The 25,482-nt window shown below is 39.9% G+C and overlaps 1 protein-coding gene across 1 annotated transcript in view; it reads left to right on the plus strand.

Moving 5' to 3' along the window:
- map1ab (microtubule-associated protein 1Ab) overlaps nucleotides 1-25,482 on the plus strand; it is a 63,009-nt gene that overhangs the window by 3,419 nt on the left and 34,108 nt on the right. The window contains exon 2 of the mRNA XM_075470412.1: nucleotides 3,787-3,888. Within this exon, the coding sequence (XP_075326527.1) occupies nucleotides 3,787-3,888 (102 nt within the window). The remainder of the gene's footprint in view (nucleotides 1-3,786; nucleotides 3,889-25,482) is intronic.

The following is a 25,482-nucleotide window of genomic DNA, read 5'->3' on the forward strand; positions in this document are numbered from 1 at the left end:
AGAGTGGATAAGTAAAGGAATTGTGAATGGCAGATGAGTAGAAAAGGATACTTCCTGATAAGAACACTGTGCCCAGTCTTGGCCTTACAATCTCTTGCATGGAGGCACTTATGCAAGAGATCCACTTTTCATATCTTGCCAGTGTTGAATGCCTCGTGGAAAGTAGAGGAAAGTCATCACACAGGAATATACATGAAGACATAGGACATTGACATTCTGAATGAAAACCTAATCTGCTTTTGTATAGGGAACAGAATAAGGAAAGCATAGTAATTGTACGATTTTTTAACCTTTTTTTTTTACACTGGGCTGACACATTGATTAAAATGTGTTTTATTGTGTATTTTAACACCTATTCACACGGTTGCCACAATACCAAAATACCAAAATAAAAAGACAGAAAAAACTGCAGTGTCATGGTTTGACTTGAGCACTAGTCTCTTGCTTGGCAGTTTGTGTAGCCGTTCCATCACTTACTACAGCATTTGCAAATGTCAGAAAGTGAATGTAAAGGGGTCACCCATGCTTTGAAAATTGTTGCAAAGGGCTCTTGACCAAGCTTCAGTATGTAACAGGTTGGAAAACAGACTATGTTGCCTTTGCTGCATGATGCCTTCACCTCCATGCTACACTGTAGGGCTATTATTATCCAGTAGTAGAGCAGTGCCTGGTGTACATTAGTGCATTGGGATTCTGCCTACATAATTCAAGGTTGTTTCATCTGATGAGAGAATTTTCTAACTCATGCTCTCATGAGTCTTTTCTGTGCTGTATGGCAACCTCCCAAAGATGCTCTCATCCATCTTTTACTCAAAAGCAGCTTTTGTCTCGCCAATCTGTTATGAAAGAGTGCTGGAATGGTTGTCTTTCTGGCAAATACAGAAGACTTCTAAAGTTTTGAGTGAACTTTAGGCTCTTGAGCACTTCCCTATACAGGGATTTTATGTTCTGCCATTCAATTTTGAAGGACTGCTAACTCTAAGATGAGTCCAGGTAGTTCCATACTTCAGTTTCACATGGTTTTATACGATCTATGCCTCGTCAAAATCTTCTATGATAGTTCTTCTGACTTGTTGACCTCCTGTAGTTCTGATGTGCAGTGTGCATTGTCAGACCATATGTACTGCAGGCATGAGCCTTTCTTAGCTATGTCCATTTGAATTAGTTTCTCACAGATGGACTCAAGTCTAGATTAGTTGTTTGGTCTGCAACTGTACTCTTATGTTTTGATTTCACAGCTTTCGTGATTGTAATTTTTACACCCAGCAGGTAATAGTTTCTACAGAAGAAGCTCTGACACAACAAATAGATTAGACAAAGATAGTAACTAACAGATTCACAAAGGAGCAGACTTCCCCTCAGGATTTTGCAACTTAAAGGCAAGGGCTGGATCGCTATTGTCAGGCAGCCACAAACTCAACTCCAAATTAAATCAAAAACGTGCTAGAAAAGCTATTTTTCCCTGCCATTAAGCATGGCAAAAATACCTACTAATGTTTGGTAGTATTCATACTTTTAAAGTCAACAAAAGGACATTCATTATTACTGCTTTTTGAAAAGTGATACAGTAAAAGATTTTGAATAAAATAAATAATAACAAATAGAAAGATATATATATGTTTATATATTTTGATCACTTTACATTTGAAACATTAACCAATTCAAAAAACTCTTTTTATGATAATCTATAGCCCCAATTCCAAACAGTTGGGATGCTGTGTAAAGTGTAAATGAAAATAGAATGCAATGTTTTGCAGATCTCATGAAGTAAAGATGAGTGGTGGGTCAGTTATCAGCAAAAAACTGCATCTCCAAATTGTTGAAGAATGTTCCTCAGTTTAAGATTGTTTAGACTTTTGTATCCTCTGAAATATTTCATTTGGACTTATTGAAATGAAAATAAAAAACTTTGATCGCAAAAAAAAAGAAGATTGTAGATATAATAGACTTCTATTCTATCATTTAATCATCTACCGTATGTAATATCTATGAAAAATCATCTCTGTGTACAGCGGACAGGTATGAAAATCAATATTTGATGCCACTGATCTTTAGAGCCTGAGCCTGCACTGCATTAAAAACAGAATTAATGCTGTCATGGAAGTCACTGCATGGGTTCAGGAACGATCATTGTCTGTGTTTACCGTGCCATCCACAAACACTAAAGCTCTGTTATGCAAAGAAGAAGCCATATGTGAACATGATCCAGAAACACTGTCATCTTTCCAGGACCAAAGCTCGTTTAAAATTAACTGAGGCAAAGTGGAAAACTGTTCTGTCTTCAGTTCAAAAGCCTGCATTTCTGATGATATGAGGGAGCAACTTTCTATTAAGCAACTCATACCTGAAAATACATCATCAGTGTTAAAAGGCATAAAGATTTTACAGCAACGCACGCTCCCATCCGGATGACGTCTTTTTCAGGGAAGATCTTGCATATTTCAGCAAGACAGTCCACCAACTGAAAACATTTGTGCATGATGAAACGCAAGATACATCAAAGACCCAGAAGTTTTGAGCAGCTAGAACCCCATATCAGACAAGAACAGGACAACATTTGTTTCCCAAAGGTTGGAATTGGGGTTGTATGTAATCCCCGTAATCACTGTTCAGGAATAAATATACAATCGTGAAAAGTGATAATAGTACTGACCAGAACAAAGCATGCTAGGCTGTCAGTCTGGTGACATATTGAATGTGAAAAGTTTTCTGCTAAATGACCTCATCCGCAGCCCCACCAGTTTAGACTCAGAGTTGACTGGAGAAGGTGGCAGGAGGCGAGGCGGCAACAGCAACAGATGGCAAAAGGTTGCCTCATGTTCACAGTATCAGGGCGAGGAAGACTTCTTACATGAAACACTGCAAACCAAGTGTGGCTCATGATTATCAAAATCAAATCAAATCAAATTTATTTGTATAGCACATTTCATGTACAAAACAATTCAAAGTGCTTCACATGAAATAAAAGCATGACAGCAGGGAGTATAAGAAGCATTAAAATACATACAAGAATATAAAGAAAAACAAATAAAATCATTTAAATGAATTTAAAGACAAGCAACAGTCCAGATAAATTAAAAGATATCGTGAAGATTTCATGCATAGACACATGAGAAAAGAAATGTCTTTAATCTGGATTTAAAAATGTCTACATTTGGTGAAAGTTTAATCTCCACTGGCAGTTTGTTCCACTTGTTTGCAGCATAACAGCTAAATGCTGCTTCTCCATGTTTAGTCTGGACTCTGGACTGGACCAGCTGGCCTGAGTCCTTGGATCTAAGAGCTCTGCTAGGTTTATATTCTCTGAACATATCACAGATGTATTTTGGGCATAAACCGTTCTGGGATTTGTAAACCATCAGCAGGCTTTTAAAATCTATTCTGTGACTGACTGGAACCCAGTGTAAAGATTTTAAAACTGGTGTGATGTGTTCAGATCTCTTAGTCCGGGTTAAAACTCCAGCAGCAGCGTTCTGGATGAGCTGCAGATGTTTAATGCTCTTTTTGGGAAGTCCAGTTAAAAGAGCATTACAGTAATCGAGTCTACTGGAGATGAATACATGGATGAGTTTCTCCTGGTCTTTTTGGGAGAGGAAACCTTTAATTCTGTTGATGTTTCTGAGATGGTAAAAAGCTGCCTTGGTGACAGCTTTGATGTGGCTGCTGAAAGTCAGATCTGAGTCTATCAACACTCCGAGGTTACGAACTTGGTCAGTGATTGTAAGGTCTGATGACTGTTACTGTTTCACATTGTCCTCAAGCTTTCTTTCTCTTCCTTTCTTGCAGGAATTCGATCCTGGGACGTCGATCTCAAATGCTGCGACCTTGATCAGCAGCTGCAGCTGTTTATAACTCGTCACTCTGCCCACTTCTCCTCCGAGGTCAGAGGTCAGTTTGATGTGCCTCTCTGAGAGCCGATGAACCAGTGATGACTTGGGATAAACCAGTAGGGGCTGTTTATTCTGGAAATATATATACAGTAGTAGATTTAAAGTAATACTATGTAACATTTCTACCTTAAAATAACAGCTTGAAAAAAATTGTGCGGCTAGAATGAGTTTTAATATTACGATTGGCCTGTCTCCTATGCCCTTCGGGGGTCTGAGTTGGAAAAACTGCGCTATGTAACTTTGCTGGACCGGCCCGGGAGCTGAGCGGAAGTACTTCGACTTGCTTTCTGGCACACCTACCGCAAAAACAAAAAGACCTCTCTCACGCTCCCAGGTACATTTGATTACTCTTACCTTCTCGGTCGACATAGCTTGCACCTTCTGACTCCTCGCCGGTTTGTCAACAAACATGAAACGTGAAAGAGAAAGGGTGTTGTATTTACGACAGTGTAACCGTACATTACCTCCAAGCCTGTAGGGGGAGCTCCAAAATGGGCTTTTTGAGAAGTTACATTGTATTGCTTTAAAAAACAGATTCAGACCAAACGAAGCAAAATTCTTACTTTAAAAACTACATTCAGCCTGAACCAAATGTAAACATTGGCCTGTCTTACCATTGTAAAGAAAAAAGTCACGCTGCAACATTCATCTTTTGTTCTCCCAGCTGAGGCGTCGCAGATGTGCTTACTTTGATTAAGTTCACATTGTAGTGGGTGTATATGCTTTGCTACAAACTATCTCAGCGCATGCTGTGTCAGTTTTTTCACATCATTTCTGGATGCTGAACCTGTAAAACAGGAAATTGCTGCCTTGTGGCGCTGCCAGTGAGCTGGGGCTGTATCATCCTTTTACCCAGAGGTTGTGATAGAGATACTGATATTAAAGTGTGACGGAGAAGCTGATTCATGTGGCGATCCGAGTTTTTAATTTCATATTCTGAGAAAAATGAGCAGTTCATGACACTTCTTGCCTAGTTTCCACTTGAGTAGTATGTTTTTTGAAATAAATGTGGGCTCCACGTGGGTCAGGCAACTTGAGAAAAAAACTGTATTAATGGAAAAAGCTCAAGACTTGCTACGATACAAAGAAACAAATAGACATCTTCACCATATCTATGCTAAGATGCTGACATCGGTTCTCTAAAATGAGAAACTTGAGGCTGAAAAAGTCACAATAATCCTTTAAAACAAGTTGTTTATTGAGATTTTAAAATGACAACACTAAAATAAATAAAACGTAACAACAAACTCCTCAAATTTTGAATGTAGATGATTGACGTTTTGGTTTAGTGGAGGTTTAATCCATGTGCATTGCATCAGAGCATATTATCACCACGGTTACAGCTCAGGAAGTCTCAGCCCTGCAGTGTGAGGCCTGTGTGTACATGTGTTTGCTGGTCTGCCTGTGTGTATGGGATGCAACAATTCAGGGCTCAGAGCCCAGGCTGAGGCGATGCTGAGTTGAGAATTATTTCAATCACCTGCCAGGCTAAGGTAAGGCCTAGATGGGATCACACACACACACATGGGTAACAACAGACAAGCTCAGGAGAGGATTGTAACTGCACTGATGGCGAGCGCTATGCTGCAGTCAGCTGAAAATGACACAGCATTTTTCCTCACAGTTGTTAAACGGAGCAAATGCATTCAGAGGCAACATTCAATATGATGATAATCCTTTTCATTCCATCTAGTATCTGTTCAGGTTACTTGAATCAAGAAACAGTCATGTGAGCCGATGTGAATGACCATTCTTTTCATGCTTACGTCTGATGACAAAACAATGATAGGACGCCAACCTTTGAACTTTGAACAATGATTATGAGGACATACAAATCTTATTTTCCTCAAACATTGTTTTTTTTCCACTCCTGGGTACATTCATTATGGCAGTAATTAGATCTCAGCTGCCTGTATTCCTATTACTTTAGAAGGAGGCGCATTAACGGCTCCATGAAATGAGAAGTGGACACAGAACGTACTGCAGGATTTATTCATCCTTCATGTAGATGATGCTGAACCCTCTCTGTTGATGTCAACTTGCAAAAATTAGTGTATGAATGCTGTTGTCTCAGTGAACTTTTTAAATCAAATCAAATCAAATCAAATTTGTTTGTATAGCACATTTCATGTACAAAACAATTCAAAGTGCTTCACATAAAATAAAAGCATTGCAGCACAACAGTGCACAACTGCTGTATCGGATCAGATATTTACAGCTGCATAATCTCATTCTGTACTCTCACAGTACCACAGTGATTAAACGGATAGATCAATAATGGTATTGGATGGCAAATTACAAAGTGCCTTTAATGACCCATTCAAAATAACTGATCTAAAAGGCTTGTTAAACCAAATTTAATCATCAGTGTGTGCTCTCTGCCTTTTCGAATGTCTTTACAGATTTTCGATAAGAAGGACTTTGTCGTGAAAATGAGGGAAGACTCCTTGTGTTAGGGTTTACTATTTACTCGTCACACACCTCCAACCCAATCCGTCTGTGGTGTAAAATCTCTGTTCAATCTCTCCAACACAGAGCATGAAAGAACTGTAAACACACAAAACAAAGTAGAACATAAACGTGTGCAGCTCGCCGCCACTGATACATCCCTCACGATGTTGGTTGATGAATTCTAAAGCCGTGCCAGGTGCAAAAGCACAATTACTCATCTGCTTCCTGCCGTCCCGTTCTTGTTTTAATTGAATGAACTCATTATTATGTTGAAAAGTAACAGCGTGCGTTCTCGTACTTATAAGGGAGATCACTGCAAATCCTTCATTCCTGTTTAAACTGTGAGGTAGCTGAAGTTAGAGGACCGAGGATGGAGACTGACAGTATTGACTGCCTTTGATCACCTCCCAACCCCTTTTCAGCGCAGCACACAAGGCAAATCAATAGTACTTCAGTGGAGAGTAATCCGATGGCTGCAGTGCAGAAATAGATAAGAGGATCACGTTGCTCTGGTTTGACAGCAAAAATTTCCATTGAGGGAAACAGCGCCAGCATTGGAGTGAGGTGAAAAGGTGAGGGAGAACCAAACAGGTTCACTGATCACATCTCATCACATCTGGGAAAGTCCAGGGGAATATAGTGTTGATGATACTCTGCTTTCTCTCTAACTATTTGAGGTGCCCTCTTTTTCATTAACGAAATGCTAACCAAAGCCTTCACTACTTAACTACCATGTACTTCTTTCCAAATGACCTCCTGTGTCCCAGCTCTTTTGCAACAATAGATTCTAATTCTTTCCACAGATTTATTCAGATTTATTTCAAAAGCCTCACATCTTGTCATGGACTTCTTTCCTTATCACTCATCGGTGTATTAAGTTTTTCAAAAGCAGTTCTCATCTTTTGAAATAGGGCTATAATATCTGGAGGGATTTGGAATAGTTCTGTTTTTGAATTTATATTTCAGCCCATAGTCAGCTGCCATCAGAAAACACTCCATAGAACCACATGAGTTTCCAAAGTGTACAGACTTCATACTTTGATTTAAAACACAACACATTCTCGAAATGTCAGCTGACAAACAACTACAACAAAAAATACAACTACCCTTTTGCGTGCTAAATCAAAAAAACACTCACTTTTAATGAACTTACATTAAATACAGTAACACAACAGTAACACAAAGGTTTGATTGTTTGAATTTTTCCCCAACTGTGAACACGGGAGAGTTGCTTCCAAGAGAAACAAACATTCTCCAATAAGAAAACAGAGGAACACTGTGAGGGCCGTGCACAGAAAGTTGATGGAGAGATGTTTAATTGTTGACTTTCATAGTTTAGTATAACTCACACAAATTAATTACTTCTATTAAGGAACCCAGACCACTGCAAGGAAATCACCAAAGACCAAAAAAGGCTGGAAGACAACACCAGTGAAAGAAAAGAAACAAAAAGCTGAGACTGAGACTTTGTAAAAAAGAAATTAAATTTTTTTTTTCTTGGATATTGTTCTATGGACTAATGAAACCTAAGTACAGCTCTGTGGTAATGTAGCTTGTTTATAAGGTGGCAAATAAGATACAGGAGGCCTGTAAGGAGAGGAAATATGGCAGAGGTTTGATTATCCTGTGGGGCCACTTTGCTCCTTCTGTTGCGGAGGGATCTCAGGAATGAAGACATCATAAAATGACCCAGTGTCAAAAGAGTTGGTTTGAGGTGACGGTCTCATGCCTTTAAGCAGGACAATAACCTGAAGCCCACATAAGCCGTAAAATTGAATAAAGAAAAAGATGAACTGTTTTAAACTGACCAGCGATGAGTCCTGACCTTGCCATTTCAAAAAGGACTCCTGTAATGATGTGGCAGAAACTACCGGCAGACAGATGCAAGAAGCTTCTAGAGAGAGCTACAAGACACATTTAGTGGCTGTTGTTGTTGTTAATAGTTCTGCAACTCGATATTAGTGAAGGTTGTAAGAAGTAGTTAATTTGCGTTGGTTTCTGAAGGCGTTCTAAGTTCTGTGCTTACAGTTCAGGAGTACCGATGAATCTGAGCAGCAAACCAGATCACATCGAAAGAAAGTGGATTGAGTCATCTGCTGTTTTTACTCATTTGAAGTGATAACAAAAGAGAAGTTCACTACTTGATCTAATGTGTTTCAGATCTGTGTGTATCCTGACTTGTACGGGTCATTTTAAAGCAGAAACCTGAGCTGCTCTATTGTTTTTATGTTTCCTAAGTTCTTTAAATCTTGCATATTGAGTTACTGTAAAGCAGCTGAAAATAAATGTAGAAGACATTCAGTCTGGGCGCTGCATTCAGAGATGGTGTTCATTGATCTGAGAAACTCTTCTCAGAGTTTCTGAGGTGAGCTCTTTTGTATTTAATCATTATGTTTAGAGAGTGATGACACTGCTGTTCAGCACAGCTGCCCGCAGTAAGAAACATAATCATCTTTTTTCCCCCATTAAAATGCTGCAAAGGCCTGAAAGGGCTCTTTGCCTGCCAAGGTGAAAACGAGCAAAACAACACCCCAGACTGTCTTTGACAACCTAGTGTTAATTTATAGAGAAGCTGTTTAAGGCTGCATGAATAGCATTGTTCAGTTTGAAATGCTAAAAAATAGCATACACTGCTAAAGGAAGGGTTCGTGTCACCGAACAGCCAACCACAGCAAATATTTCACACTGTCCCCTAGTGTTGAAAGAGTGTAAATTCAGTGGTGACTCAATATTTTTTTCTCTTTAGTTCTCTGTATTCACCTACTCTTTAAACATACACTGAAAACGACACACAGGCTGCCTACACAAATACCCAAGCAAGGACCGGGTGAGATTGGCCATGGATTAGTGTCAGCGGTTTACTCTGATTAACCCTCCCACACACAGCTCACACATGTGTGTGGATATTTGAACAAATCACCTGTGGAGTTTGTGTTTTAGGAGTCTCGCTTGGTTTAATTATTTCAAAAATGGCTTGAGGCCGTTGAAATTCGTGTGTTCACAGTATTTGTTCAAGCCGCAACGTGAGTTAGAGCTTTTAGAGTGATAGTTTTGTATGTTTAGCAGTGGGTCTTTTTTTCATTACGCTCAAAGCTTTATTTTATATGTGCACACTAAGCTAGAGCTCATTGAACACAGCCTATAGACCATGTGACTCATATTGTACATCTCCCAGACTCTAAATATGTGTGTGCTTCAATGCCTATCAATCTAAATAGATGATTGAACCCTGAAGTGATGCCTTAAGTAAAGATTATAAGATCTGCCAATTCAAACTAGTGTTGTGTATTATGTATTACAAAACTGCTATTAGCCTGTCAGTGCTGAAACATCTCTGACGTGTTTTTCAAACATATTGAACAAGGCACTGAAAATTCCTGATAGTTTATGGGAGAAATGCCTGAACGTCCCAAAGGTCCAGAGATGCTTTGAAGTGAAATAACATCACGTCCTTCATTCCTTTCTAATGCTCTCTCGCTCTCTTTCTACACCTCGCTGAGGGAGATGTGGGTGGAGGGAGAGGGAAAAGGCAAAAGAATCAGTGGGAATGAATTTGATGTAATCGTTACGTGTGGATCCTCCTGCCCACACTCATGCGTACACACACACACATGCACACACACGCACACACACACACACAGGTTGAGCTAAAATGGCTTAGTCCTGCATGGAGCTCAAAGAATATATGCATGATCCAATCCTTAATAAGAGGCTTCCAAAAAGATCTGCAGTTTGGATGTTGTTTCATAATACTGCTCTCCATTCATGAAGGAAGCCATGCTGCAGCGATTTAGCTTTCCTCTGTCACTTGCCTACTTGTCTAAATGCAACCATTGGAAGCTAAATGTGTTTCCAATTATTACAAATGGGCTTTCATTGCTGCAGTAAATTAATTCCAGCTTCCAGATCCACTTTTTGTCAATTATAAAGAAATCTCTCAGACATTCTAATTTGTGTCTGTGCCCTCATGATGGCACGGATCAATAGATGATTATTCAAGAGAGGACTTTTAAAAAAAATAAAATAAAAAATCCATTGAACAAATGTGTGTATAGTGTGTGTTTCTGTACACACAAACAGGTCATCTCCATGGTCTCCTCTGACGTGGAGGTGGTCGAGGTGAGAGTTGCCCTGGAGGCTGCACAGAGTGATTAAAGATTCCCATTTGTTGGTTGAGCCAATTTGCTCTGGTGCCTGGGGAGCGTGCCTTTTCTCGCTGTTACCGTAGAGACCTCAACATCACTGCCTGAGTGGGAGACTCTCAGAAGCCCCTAAAGGTGTTAAAAGTGGAAAAAGATGGAAGGTTAACAAGGCCATTTGTGGTGGTGATCTGCAGTGTCTGCAAAAGTATCAAGTTTTGAGAGCCATTTTGACTGGAACATTTCTGACCTGGACAGATAGTACTGTAAATATAAAGAAAAACAAACTGAAAACAATGATTTTACAGAACTCCTTTACATTGAGAAGTGAATAATGAACCCGGTCATACCAGATCAAGAAAAATAGTCTACGAGCATTAAATCAGCTTTCAGTGAGGCACAAAGGTGACCTGGGCTAAATGCTGGCATTGTATTGCTTGTTTACAACGCAAATTTTAACTACCTAATGACAAGCACAAAGTACATCCGAAGTAGCAGATGATGCCATTAATTTTTTTTGTTTTGGCCATCAATAAAATAGATAGAAGAATTGATCCTGAACAGGTCTGAATGTCTGTGTTTCATGGCGACTTAGCCACAGTCCTGATCATAGTCAACACCTGTTCAGAGGCTGAAAAAACTGTTAAAACTGCAACTGGTTTCAGTGACAGAGCTTGGTGTGGCTAATCCAGTATAAGATACTTAAAGTAACCTTTGATTTATTTTATGGAAGAGGAGGTGGTCGAGTCACATGTGCCACAAAGAATCACAGCCACATTCCCTGCCGTGCTTTTGAGGTATTCAACCTTTTTTCTCTCTCACTCTCACTGACTTCTTATTCAAAACAGTCATCTTACTCATTTTAAACTGCTCTCAAGTATAAGCTCTGAGCCTCTAATAATTTTTTCAAAGGCTAATGCAAAAGTTAATCAAATGTTCAATCTCTTATACAGCTTAGACTTTTAACGTAAAAAGAATGGTTGGGAAACTTTTCCAGTTTAGCACACATACCTGGATGTGAGTATTCATTTTGAGGTGTCTCCTATGCTTTGTGTCAGATCACTCCTGTCAAATCTTTATTTACTTGCAGTAATATATGTTGAATCGTTTTCTCTTCTAAGCTCTGCCGTCTGTTGGAGAGTTTTATACCTAAATCCGAGGAGCTGATGGTTTTAATTCTTTTAAAAATCCCCTCTATATTTTTTCCCCTGACTAATATCATCACTTCATGTCACCTCAGTATTTGCACTTTGCCTCTGAACTTCCCACTTTTTTATTGTGAAAGTGTGAGGGAAAGCCTCCTATGATTCCCAGCTCCGATCAGACCGAACATTCACCCTCACCCAATCAAACTGAGGCCTCACAGCTCTCATCATCACCAGCGTTTGTGGCTGCAGGCACACTGCACATTCTCTGCCCCATCTATCGTCAACACCTCCATCAGATCGTTTATCATTTCTTTCATTTACTCAGTGATGGGTTTTCTGCCCATATCTGTAGTTTTCGAGTTATTAAAGGGAGAATTGGCTGTCCACGAATGATTTTTGAATTTGTGCAAAGAGAGTAGAACAGCCATGAAGGTACTGTGTGATGGGGCAGAGAGGCAAGAAAACATTCATCTGAACTGGGGCCCAGTTCTTGCATTTACAGCTTTTGGGTTAAAGCGTTCACCTGGAATTCACCAAATGACTTTATTTTTAATGTATCAACTGAAACAAAATGCTGTTCTTACCTAAGGAACCGTACAGTCTGTGAGGAGATGATCACCGAGCAATGATTTCATCATTGCATCTTTTGAATGGGTGTTTCATAGTTCAGCTTTCACAGCCATCTGAACATTAAAGGACTAGGATCTCTTCCAATGATCCTGACGTGATTTGAACATGCAGCCGCCTGACCTGGAGTCAGACGCGCTGCCATTGCACCACAGAGTCTGGTGGACAGAAGGACACAGTAGAAATTGTTCTAACTACAGGGAAAGTCTTTGCCTGGGTACCAGACAGGACGGACATGCTGTTAATCAAACCTTTAATTCAATATGTAATTTTTTTTCCCGGTCGTGGAATGTCAGTACATTTCTACATTGTCTTAATTGAGGTTGGGATCTTTAGAGGCGAGGGTAGTGGCAGAGGAGAGGGAGACCTTTGGCTATTTTCCCCTGTAGTCTGGACCCAGGTAAGCACAGAAAATGGTTGGATGGATGTTTGAGTTACATTCTTAAATTGAATATAGTTTGCTAATGACAGTATGTAATGTTTGTAAGGAGGGCAAGACGGACTATTTGAATACCTTTTACTCTGGTATTTTGTATTTCTGTGTTTTCTCTGTGATTTATGAGCTTTCCTGTCCTGAAGACACAAAAGTTTTAGCACTTGATGAGGAAAGTTACTGGAGTTTTTTTATTTTTTGGTAGTTTAAAATATAGTTGACCTGATTTCCCCCACCAACCTGTGATGTTTGACTTCACAGCAAATTTCTGAAAACAATCAGTGAGATAACACTTCGAATAATACTGTTGTTTCTCACTTTTATGGCACAGATGTTCTTTCCTATTCTCATTGGCTATCACCTCTTGCCTCTAAATATATTACTTCCTGCCTCTAACTATGTGACCATCTTCTGTATTGGAAGATGGGAAGAGGATGTTTTCGCCACTGTGGAGTTCTTCTAGACTGCCTCTGGGGGACTGATTTAGCACTGCCTCAGCAGATGTTATGGTTGGAAAGCTCAAAGCTTTTTTCCCCAGTGTCAGGATACAGTGTCGTCTCCTCGTTACTGCTCGTTTCTGCCTGATGTTTCAGATAGTCTAAAGTTTCCATAAGAAGGTGGACAAAAAATATACTTTTGGATTACAACAATTACAAATCAAGAAGTAGGTCATTATTGGACACCAGAAAGGTATTTTTGAAAGTATTTTGCAATCTGGATAGCTTGTCATTCAATTAACAGATCAACAAAAAGTGCATGTGCTATTTTATACTCTAACGAGTTAATCATTTCGACCCCCCTCAAAGTCATTGTTCAAACAGATCAAAAATTATTTTTTTTTTTTGCCCTTTTCCTTTTCATAGATGATGATAAACTGAGTATCATTTGGGTTTTGGTGATTTTGGACAAGATTCCTGAAATTGCGAGAGGCCTTTTTTAAAATCCCAAATGAACCTAACCTGCCTCTTGTCTGATGGCGGCTAGGAAAGGTCCCAGTCCCCCCACGACCCTGTATAAGATGATGTGGGTATGGAAAATGAATTAATAAATGTGTGGCAACCTTTGATTTATGTGCTGAGAGTAGTAGAAAGCATAAAACACAGAAAAATTCTGAAGGCTAAAAGTAAACTTGGACTTCAGAATTGTCTCCCCCTTCTGGTAGTGTAAGGAATTACATAAGCACTTATGACACTTGCTCATGACTTATATGCACAGATAAACTCATCCCCATCCAGGAGAGCGCATACAAAAGATTTTTAGTCTACCTTTAATTTTTTTTTACAAATGCCAACCTATTCAACCTTTAAGCTGCAATTCTTCCTCTAAACATCATTATTTTTTTCATCTTTAACATCAAAAGAACTTTTCTTAAACTTTTCTTAGGTTTATTTGCCATTGTCCACCAAATTCGGGGGGGTCTATGTTCACACTGCGGATTATTTTTTACTTAGTGGGAATCACATTTCAAATCACCCCTAAAAATGGTCAGGTTTGCAATAATAGGCAGTGATAGTATTTCAATTGATGTGTATAGCTATGCTGACATTCTAAAAGTCAATGTGATTAAAATCTGAATCTATCAAAAGCCATTTTGGATGGCAGTCTGAAAATGGCATCATAGGTCATGCCCTCTGTTGTTGTGGTTTGCTGCACTTTTCAGCCCTGGCAAATTTCTTACTGGTCGATAAAGAAGACATCAATTCTGGTGCATCCACACTCATCCCTATTGTGTGGCTCTGTTGCTAGATTCCAAGTCTGGTGCCCTTTCTGCATACCAGTCCTTCATGTACTATGTGTAATGCAGAGAGATGTCCCTTGTGCTGGTTGGCTCAGAATTGCTTTAATATTGCAAACAAAAGAAAACAGGTTCAATAGTCCCAACAAAACAAGGGAAAAGAAACATGACTAAACTTAATAGTTTATTTGTTAGTCATCTTCAATGCCATCCCAGTTTTCTGTCACTGGTTGTTACAAGAGTCACCTAACTTTGCTGTTGTAAGGGCCGTAATATACATCATCTGGGGTATCTGTCTGTGTTGCTCTTATCAAACCAGACAGCCACTTTTTTCAGTACAGATAGGCAGACATACAGTGCTCCAAAAAGCTAACAACGCATAGAGCTGGAAGGGGCTGACACCAAAGAAGGAGAAGCACCAAAACTCACCAAGAGCATAGTCAGACAGGTGAAAAGCGCAGACATCCGCTGCACTGGACAATCATTATTTAACACAGTTTTACTCCATCTCAAAGCACATCTTTCTCCACTTTGACTTCTGTCTTTTATACAGCAGAGCAAAGCTAAAGGACCAACAACACCACCAACACAACTGTGACCAGCCAACAGTTTATATATTTAAAGGGATAGTTCGCCTCTTTTGACATGAAGCTATATGGCATCCCATACTAGCAATAGTGCAGACTGAGCAGTCCCCTGCTTCCCAGCAGTAAGCACCATGAAACAGGCGCGGCTATCGGCAGGCGGCAGCACGCAGTAATATGAAGGGAGAGAAAATAGCGCCAAGCGATTGTGAGGTCTGACTTTTTCCTGGACAATGATTTTGTGATGCAAATGTATTACTCTTTTGAACGCATATTGTTTTGAGAAGCAAAACGCTTTATTTTTGTGGCCCCAGCCAACTAGCCGGACTACTTTTGTCAACACCAAAACGAGGCTGGAACCCGGCTCACAGGACGCAGCGGGGGTAAGAAAATGTTCATAAACGATATTGCTACTATGGGATGTCATACAGCTTCAGGTCAAAAGAGGCGAACTATCCCTTTAAGAGACTGCCCCAAGTGGCTGCAAAATACAAAAATGTGTAGGTGTATGGAGATCTATGTTCAGCCCTCAACAGTGTTATGACCCCCAGCATGACACAGCACTTCTGTTCTCTCACCTTGTTGCAGCAGCTGACTGAAGGAAGAGCAGGTGTGGACTTACTTCTGGGACACTCTAACCTTCCCTAACAGCCCTGCAACCAACATAAACACACTCCCATTCCACTTTCACATAAAAATAAACTAAAGGCTTAGTGAGTACCATATGTTAATACTCACACAAAACACAGACAGTCTATTTCTCAAGTAAACACAGTCTTAGCGATTGTTATCACGGCATCTCAGGAGTTGTCAGTTTCCATTTCTCTGGCCTAAACTGAACCACTGAGCAAAGTGTGCTTGTGCTTAGTCGACTCATCTTTCTGCCTCCCTGCACATCGTCTTGTCTTGTACTTTCGAGTAAAATGCTCCCTGGTGCCTGGAGGCAATGAGTGGGGTGAAGAGTTTGTAAGTGCTACTGGTTTCTGTCAACTAGTGCAACATCAAAATTTCATGTTTGACTCCGGAATGCGAATTGTTGGCAAATTCAGCTGACTTGTTCATTCAGAATCATTCCTCCATGATGCTAATAGTCTACTGCCTCAGTTAATATATATATATATATATATATACACACACACATAGAATCATTTTACTGTTCGGGCAGGTGCACATTAAGAATATGAGTACATTTTGGATTTGCATTAACTCAGTGTTTGCACCAGTGTTTGGTCGGAATTTAACAAGCTGTCATGGTAAAGTGGTGGGGTAAAAGACTTATTTCATAAAAGAAGTAATAAAAAACACGAGATTTTTAAAACCAATGGCCTAAAAAGGATATTTGCTTTGATGTGTCTTTTTGGTGTACCATCAGCTCTTGTCAGTTTTCACCCGTGAAGACCCAGGTATGCTACTTGCTAATACAGTGCTAGCATAGAATGCTACTTGAAGAGCCTCAAATGAATGGTGTTCATTATGATTCATTAGCTCCTCCAGCGTAGGCCTAGTAGCTATATAAACACACAAACATGCATCTTTTAGACACCTCTGAATTTTTTTTTCTAACTTGCTCCACTTGGTGCTGAATAGACTTGAGTGAATCTACAATCGTGTGTATACTAATGCTAATCCATCAGTGCTTAAACTGCAGTGTCATCATGGACTGCTCTCATATAATCCCTTTGAGGTAGTTCAGCCCTTCCCATGCAGGAAAAAACAAGATGTGTGTTGTTGCAGTGTAATCTTCTGGTTAAGTTTCTCTGCTCTAGAAATGGATGTATGCGTTTTGACAGAGTCCATATTTCTCAGCTCACCAAGGACAGCTAGTTGGAGACAGCAGAGTGGAATGAGAGCTGACATTTTAAAGAGCTGTTTCAGGTAGACTGTGTTGAATATGACTGGCTTTGCTAACTGTTCACTTTGCTGTCTTTGATCCATGGTAACTGTGTCAATGTTCTGCAGAGCAGCATTTCATCTCAGTGTGTTGTATTGTGCCAGCTATTGTAGACACCGAGTCATCCTCAATGCTGGATTTAGAATGAATTCTCTTTTTCCTTCAAAAATCCTCTTTGCAACAATACTGGCTGCAGTGATGAGGCATCATTGATTAAAATGGCTGTCAGACAATCCGATGAATCCGCCAGATTTTTTTGTTGCTCTCTGACATCTTATTTAGCCATTATGTTATTGTAGCAACAAGAGGAGTCCAATAATTCTTTGTTATCATAGACCAGCTTCACAGCGTTTATCGAGTTGAACTTTATTGTCTGAATGTTACACACAACAGGTTGACTTCCCCTGAATGAGGAAGGCAAAGTAAGGGAGGGAGACATCCTTCCAAAGTCGCTCTCTGCATCATGTATAATTGAGGCAGCAGTTGAATTATGCAAAGCTTTGATACTGATCCCGGGGTTTGGCATCACTGCAGTCTGGGGAATAAAGAGAAAGTGAGAGAGAGCGAAGAAGAGGGGGTACAAGGGAGGAAAAGGCAGATAAGGAAAATGATTAGATGAGCTGGAGAGATGGGTGCAAGGGAGTTCTGATGAATGCAGGTGGCGAAAGGGAGGGGATAGCCCATTAAAAACAAAGTAGGAAGATGAAGACATTTTGAGATGCCCATATGGTGTGTGACAACAGGATTAGATTCTGCATACGCATAATTAATTTGTTTTTCCATGAATAAAAATAGCACCTGCAGACAACTTTGAAGCTATTTCTGAGGAGAGAGAAAGTTGTATGAATATAACATCGTGCCTCTTGGGATCGGTGCTGCTGTTGGTACACACATCAAGAAAGTGATCCCCAATACAGAGTCTAAGCAAGTCATTGCATTACCTTTAATGACCTCAGTTTCCATCTACAATCTGTAGTAAACATCCTCCCTTGTCATCACTGAGGCTAATTCTACACACTGCCACATCTGCCATCTATCACAAACATCACCTCCAAGTGACGCGTCTCTAATGCTTTTCTTTCAGATGGGTTAAATGAGGTAAAACTTTGACTTCCTTATTTTGCAGTCAGTGAATAGCATTCATGTACAATGCTGCAATTTAAAAACTCAGCATATACTGTAACATCATCTGTCCAAAAAGGTTTTCCTCTGCATTGAGACTCATTTAACAAACACCATCAGGTGGGGTAGCAGGCAGTGAGAGTACAGCTTCATTATTAAAGGGAAAGAAACCATTCAGTATGCATCCCTTTTAGATATCAGAAACTCTCTTGAGCTAATATTTTACCTAAGGCAGGATCTTTTACTTGTGATGCTTTAGCTGAATCAATATGGAATATTCTGCACGGATAGTTTACTAATTAAGTACAGTAATACTTTTTAAAATGGATCTTTTTTTTTATTCAAGAGAGGTAGGCCAGTTCTGCCCCCTGGAGCCTTGGGCAGAGGTTACAGTTATGTTAAGTTGGCTGTGTCCCCACAGGTGAATGACTAGGTCTTTTTGCAAGCTGACCACAATTTGCTTGCTTGTTAAGTTAGTTCATTTGTAAGTTACTGTAAGGTTAGCTATGCTGCCACTGAACTTCTTCCTTAAGTATGTTTTTTCCTCTCTAACAGCTATTATAACAATGTCAGCCAAAGTCATTTTGGACAGTAACAGAAACACAGCCTAATGGCAGCCCACATATTAGCTTACAAAGCTAAGTAGCAAAGCCAAGTCATGAGCTACATTTGTAGGTTTTGTTTCATTCCTTATTTCTTTGTTTTAGTGATAAACTTGTGCTTTGTTTGGATTACTATGTTGTGTTTAAGTGTATGGTGTTTAATTTTTTTTATCTTGAAATAGTTGGCTTTATTTCCATCTTAATTTTCTAAAGCTTATTCACTTGCATTATGCACAGTTTCCTGTTTTTGTGTTACACCTGCGTAACATAAGTCATTACCTCCTTCTGTATTTATACTCCTGAGTTATCTTTGCTTATTGCCAGTTCATTGTCATTGTTAGTCTATATCTATATCTATATCTATATCTATATCTATATCTTTACCTTAACTCTTGTGTGGTGAGCTCGTGTTTTATATATTTATGTGTATATATTACACACAGAATTGCTTAACCTAATGTGTCAAACGTCATGAGAGAGGTTCTCCTTTTAATCAGATGACTGGCCATAAATATTATTTTCTGTTTGTTTTATTGCCTACTTTCCTTTCAGATCCTGTTTTTGAGTGAACTATTTGCCCCCCTCCCCCTACCTCAGAAACAGATTATTGGCAAAATGTGAGTTATTATTTTCAAGTTGTTTTGAGCATGTTCTATGTGCCTGTATGTCTCTTGTGATAACCTGCGACATCTGTGCTAATGTTAGCTAATTAAACAGGAAGTATTATTCATTATGCAACCACCTGTAGCCATGTTGGCCCTCAGGTCCTTCCACCTCTTGCTTTATAATGAACCAAATAAAAAAGCAGAGCAGCTTGGATCTGATGGTCACTACTTAATTATCTTGAACTTGTCTCTCTAACTCACAGGATCAGTTACTTATCTTGCAGCAATGCATTGCTTAATCATGCAAATGCAATAAGATTCTTTCCCACCAATGTCACCAGGTGTGCTCCATACAGTCCTTTGATAATCAAATATGAGGTATTCTTTCAAAAACTATAGTTTGGTTTTCTGGACCTTGAATTTTGGCTGATTTGATGTTCAATGGTACTGATTTATCATAACATACAGCATGCGTTGAGCTGCACATCCTTGCACAGCTTCACAAAATTGGAGCTATGTAGTTGGGACTCTCAAGCTGCTGTTATGTCAAGACCAGAGAGGAAACAGTTTGAAACTGCAGTCATATACAAAGACGTCTCCCAGCTTCTCCTGGTTGGCAGTTTAGGTCAGAAGGCGGAACATAGTGGGCGAAACGGCATGATCTAAACCCTGAATGGGCTCCGATCAGCTGACAGTGACAAAGGAGGTAGACGTGTGTGAGTACTTGTGTTCAGAGGGTGCTTATATCGTCATATGAAACGAGGCAGCAGTTGGTAAAGTGTCCTCGTGGCACCAAACAGATGCTTATAATGGTGTGATACTGTCACATCCAAACACACGCACACACCAGTAAGTGTCTATTGTGCTTGTTTTGGTCCTCACTCAGTATAAGATTGTGTTTACATTGTGAGGGAAAGATGGTTTCACGGGGCCTCTTGTCTTGGCCAAACGCTCCACCCGGATCCAATTCAGTTCAGTTTTATTTATATAGCGCCAAATCACAACAAATGCCATCTCAGGGCACTTCAATAATACAGTCCAATTCAAGCCAATCATTCTAGCCATGCCTCAACTGACGCATTTTCCCAGCGTGTTCCCCTGCTAGTGTTCTTCTTGTGTTGCCATGGAATTTGATTTTTGTTAGACTTAAAAGCTTTGCTGCTTAGTCATTGTTGCTTAGTCTCTCATTCCCCCTGTAGAACAAACACCAAAACACACCGTCTGAATTCTTGAATTGTTAAGCACAAACAAAACATGGGAAAACGAAATATCATCCAATGCGTACAAAAATCTTATTAAATGGGTCCTTATAATGATTATTTTTGTTGAACTAATAATGACTCACAACTGGTTAATGTGATTACACATTTTCATGTGATGAATTCAGACTCGTTTCATTACCCGATGCAAGTTTTACTGTGTTTGTTGCATCTTTCGTTCGCTTTAAACTGGCGAATATTCGCATGTTATTGTGAAACTGAGGTTTGTCTGATATTTGCCACTCATCAACACACACTCACAGCCAGACAGACACAACACACCACTGCTGGCCCCTCCCCTCTCCCCCTCTCTGCGTACTAAAGCGGTGCAGCCAGCCACACCGTCCCGGCAGCGAACGAGTTACAGCTGGTGCAGTGTGTGAGGCTGATGCGCCCCTCCCTGGTTGGACCGCACGCCGCTGGTCGGTCGGCTGTTTGCAGACGGATGTTGCCGCATCTAGGCGCGCTGCGCTCCTCCGCCAGGTTGCGTTCCTCTCCAATTGTGCCAAATCTCCTCCTCCGTCCTCCTGTCTCCTCTCTGACACACACACACACACACTGAAGCGCGCACAGTCGGACGCATTTGCGACGCTCCTCTCGGGTTTGAAGACAGCACAACTCTCCGTTAAAGTGGTTCATCATCCATCACGGTATGTAAACTGTTTCTGAGATAACCCATCTGATGTAGGTGCATGCTGGTGCAGCCTTTTTTACCCCCCGTTTTTTGCGCGGAGTTGATTGCGACAGGTTATTTTTGCTGTGATGCTGTGGAGCGACTGCTGCATATTAAGCCTGTTTCTTTCTTATTCCTCCTTTCTTTTCTTGCTATAGTTCAGATTTTATCCCTCTTCTCCGCACAGACGTGACGTCTCTCCTCTCACCACTGCGTATCAATCGGTGTCTTTTCACCCGTTGTTGCGTAATGTCATCCAGCATCCAGAAAACCAGATATCTACTTTTATGCGCAGTGTTTTTTCGAGGCGGGCAACTGGGGGAAGGACGTCTGGAAGAAATTGGGGCATGAGACAGCACAAACTCTGTAAACAGCCCTTTAAATCTACCTTGACATAAGAAGAGGCACATAAGGTTCTGCCAGGGGATTTAGTCCAGTCGTGTCTTCATCCACTTAATGCAGGTGATGGAATGGCTGAGCCTATTTAATCTATTTTCCAGGGTGAAAACGTTGTATACTGTGGGCCTACAAGGGTGCAGATCAATAACAAAAGAGCATGTGCTTTCACAGAGAGGGGGACAGTTCTAACTGCCTTTTTTTTTTTTTTTGGTTTAAAAAGTTGTAAAAAAAAAGGTAATGTAACTTTCCTGCAAATGCACTGACACAGGTTTGATTCCCTGAAATGAGTCTGTTCCGCTCAGTCATTGTCAGTTGATCTGGATCATCTAAGAAATTAGCCTACCTTACATGCAGGTGATGTATGAACTCAGTGACTCTTTAAGCCACAGAGAACAACAAAAAAAAAGAAAAGAAAGAAAATGCGATGTGTTCGTTGTGCCATTGCTATGGTTTCCATTTGGCATTCTGGTAACGTAATGATGTAGTTTTTTTTTTTTTGTCCAGAGAAGGACAAATGACCGAGCAAATCCAGACCCGGGTGCACAAAAAAGAGATCAAGGCGGTGTGTGTGGGTGTTTGTTGGTGGGAGGTATGTGTTTTGGTCACAAACAACCAGACATCATATGTACTCTAAAATAGATAAGTGCTCTACCGATGATTCATTCATGCTGAGGATGTTGCCATCCCTGTTGCAGTGAAACCCTCCTTCTCTGTGATGTGTACGTGCGTGTGTGTGTGCGCGCGGGCGCGCGTGTGTGTGTGTGTTAAGGTGATGATGATAAATGCGAAGCAAAGCTATTTTTCCAAATTAGTCACTTTTCATCCCTTGTGATTGAAGTGTCACCATGTAATAGACTGCTCCAGTTTCCTGTACAGGGTCTCGTGGTACTGAATGTTTCCAGTGACTCAGCAAAGGTGGTTCGACCCAGGTGTGTGTGTTTGTTACTGATCTTAATGAGTGTCAGTTTGTGGGCAGGATGATCTTTTCTCTGTGATACAAACTGTGATTATCTAAATGTGCGACTGTGTCTGTGTAATTACTTCCCAGCGTAATAATCCCAGCTTTAATTTTGGGGTAAAATTGATTCTCAGCTTTGATAACCATTGGTAAAAGATGCTGACTAACACCCCTAACTTTGTAGGTATTTTCATGTAGAAATTGTTATTTTTTAGGCTGACCATCATTTGTCATCGCCTTTGTACTGTGTCTGCATGTGTTATGTTTGCCATGAATCAATTTTGGCACTCATCCAAAATTTGTATCAACATTAAAAAAAGAATAAAATGCATCCCTTGGAATGTATTTGAACAAGAAAACATTAAATCTTCTTTGAGGCAGGACAGATAAAAGGGGTGAATCTGAATATAACACTATTTATAAGAATTCATTTTTACAAAATAAATCCTATAGTCGTAACAGTAAGCTGATCCTTGGCCTCAGAGGTTAGTTTTGCACCCTTTAGCAAAAGTAGCTTCAGATGGTCAAATGTTCGATCGCTATTCCTGAAAAATCCTTTCAGTTACCACACGTGTGAGGGGTTTCCTTACATGAGCCTCCTCCAGTCCTCTCCACAACATTTCAACAAGATCTTAGTTTCTAGATCTGACTTGGAAATTCCAAAGACTACGTCTTCTTTTTTCAAACACAACGTGAGTACTGAGATGTACAGCGGTCTGGAAAATAATAGACATCTCAGTTGATGAGTCATTAGATCAAACAAGAATGTCAGTAGTTTTAGACATGTTGTCTTTATAGTTAGATATTTCCAGTTTTTAGATGCAGAACAAATGTCCAGCGGCCATTGATCACAAAAGACAAACCTGATGGATGCAATGAGAAACCCCCGATCATGATGCCGACTGCTGGAGCAGTTTTCTCACCAAAGCTGGGGAAAGTTGTGTCCCAGTTTTTTGTGGAGCTGGAGCAAAGAGGTTTGATGACAGGGACAATATTGTTATCAAGTTTAAACATGGATTCAAGTCATGGAACGGTACTGATAAGGACCGCAGCCAAAACTTACAATTAATCTGTTTATTATTTTATTGATTAACTGCTAAAATAGAGCGTCATGTCATGAGAATGCCATTGCTGGCCAATGCAAGCCCAAGACTTTACTGTCACAGAACACAAAACAAAGCCAGCGAATATTCTGCATTTAAACCAGAACAATGACCTAAACAGTTAATGGATTATTAGCTGACTAGTTGTTTAAACTAAAATTCACATCACATCACACATTATGATTACAATGAATGGAATTCCAATTGGCTTGAATTGGACTATATTATTTAAGTGCTTTGAGATGACATTTGTTGTATTTGGTGCTATATAAATAAAACTGAATTGAATCTGGATAGCAGCTGTTCAGTTCATCAGGTGGCCTGAGCTTTTGCTGTTACTATTAACCACCATTAACTCAAGCAGACTTGTATGTCCTCAGTTTTGCCACTCGTGCGATTTGGCTCAAAGTATAATACTCTCATATAATCAAACCACTTACTCTTTGCTACTACAAAAGGTGCTTATTTGTTAAACTACAAGGATTTGAGACCTGAGAGCATAGCCATAGCAAACCTACTCGCAGATTAGCTGCTGGCCAGATTAACAGGTTAGTGGGGAGGGGAGCATCTGGGGAAATGCATTATGTGATAGTGCCAACTGATAAAATCATGCATCCCAAACAAATTCACAGCTTTGCACACGTACAGAACACACACACCCAATATCTCTAACTTGTGTAACCACTGACAATTGGAAAACGCTCATGACTCTCCCAGGACTACTTGGGGAAGTCCTAGATGCAGACCTCTGTGATTGTTGACACACTTCATTAGGCAGCCTTATTAAAGTATTAGCTGTCTTATGTAATGGGGTAAATACTTGAATAGCTGCCAATAGAATAGTTTGCCAATTACTGACCAGCCAGATTATGTAAATGCAGCACTTGAGATCATCTTGAGTTGGCCTCTCATGCATACTGGACTTTGAGCAATCCTGTTTGAAAAGGATTTTGTTGTTACTTTGAAAAAAAATGTACTCATTTCATCATGTAACGAAGTCGTCTGATCTGCTACTCACAGTGTTAAAGAGAATCTTATTTTTACCAACAACAACCCCCTCCCCAAAAAAACCAAAACACTAAAAGCTATGGTTGCCGGAAAAAACTGTTGACAGTACAGTTATAATGTAAGCAACTTGACAGAACATCATGTGATTACAACATTTTTAAAGTAACAATAACAGTAAAGTAAAGAATTTGGCTCCCCCTGCAGTTGTAGGATATAACGCGACTGTCATAAAAATCTATCTCTTTGGAAACCCTGCACATGCACAGCAATACACAGGAATTTGTTGTTATGTTGAAGAGGCCACAAAGACACCATCAAAAGCCCACAAAAATGACAGGTGACCTTAAAGAAAACTGATGTGGTGTGGGGCTGAAAACCACTGTTATGACCTGTAATATATCAGCCCCCAGCAGCTCCAGAGCAGTTTTAGTTCTGGGAATGTTCATAACAAAGGTCATTGCACTTCAAAATGAGTCAGAAACAAATAGTTTTAAGGTTCACAAACTTTTTCTAGTGTTGCTTTAAATTAAAAAAAAAATGACGTGTAAAGTTTTTTTCATTTTGACTTGTATTTATAATAATGATGATAATACATTTTATTTTAAGATACCTTTGAAAACACTCAGTCACCAAACAATAAATCACAAAGACAAATAAGAAACAGACACAAAAAAATCAATGAGCAAAAAACTAAAAACAATGAAAAATGTGGCTGTGTGACAGAGATTAAAGGAATTGAGTCTTGGATTTGAGAAAAGAAAGAGTGAGTTGATGTTTCTAATGTCAGGTGGTAGACAGTTCTAGATCAGGGAAGCGGAGCAGCTGAATGTCCTGCTCCCCATGGTGGGGAGGCGG

The sequence above is a fragment of the Odontesthes bonariensis genome, chromosome 7, assembly GCF_027942865.1.
Source record: "Odontesthes bonariensis isolate fOdoBon6 chromosome 7, fOdoBon6.hap1, whole genome shotgun sequence".
In the NCBI taxonomy this organism is placed as follows: Eukaryota; Metazoa; Chordata; class Actinopteri; order Atheriniformes; family Atherinopsidae; genus Odontesthes; species Odontesthes bonariensis.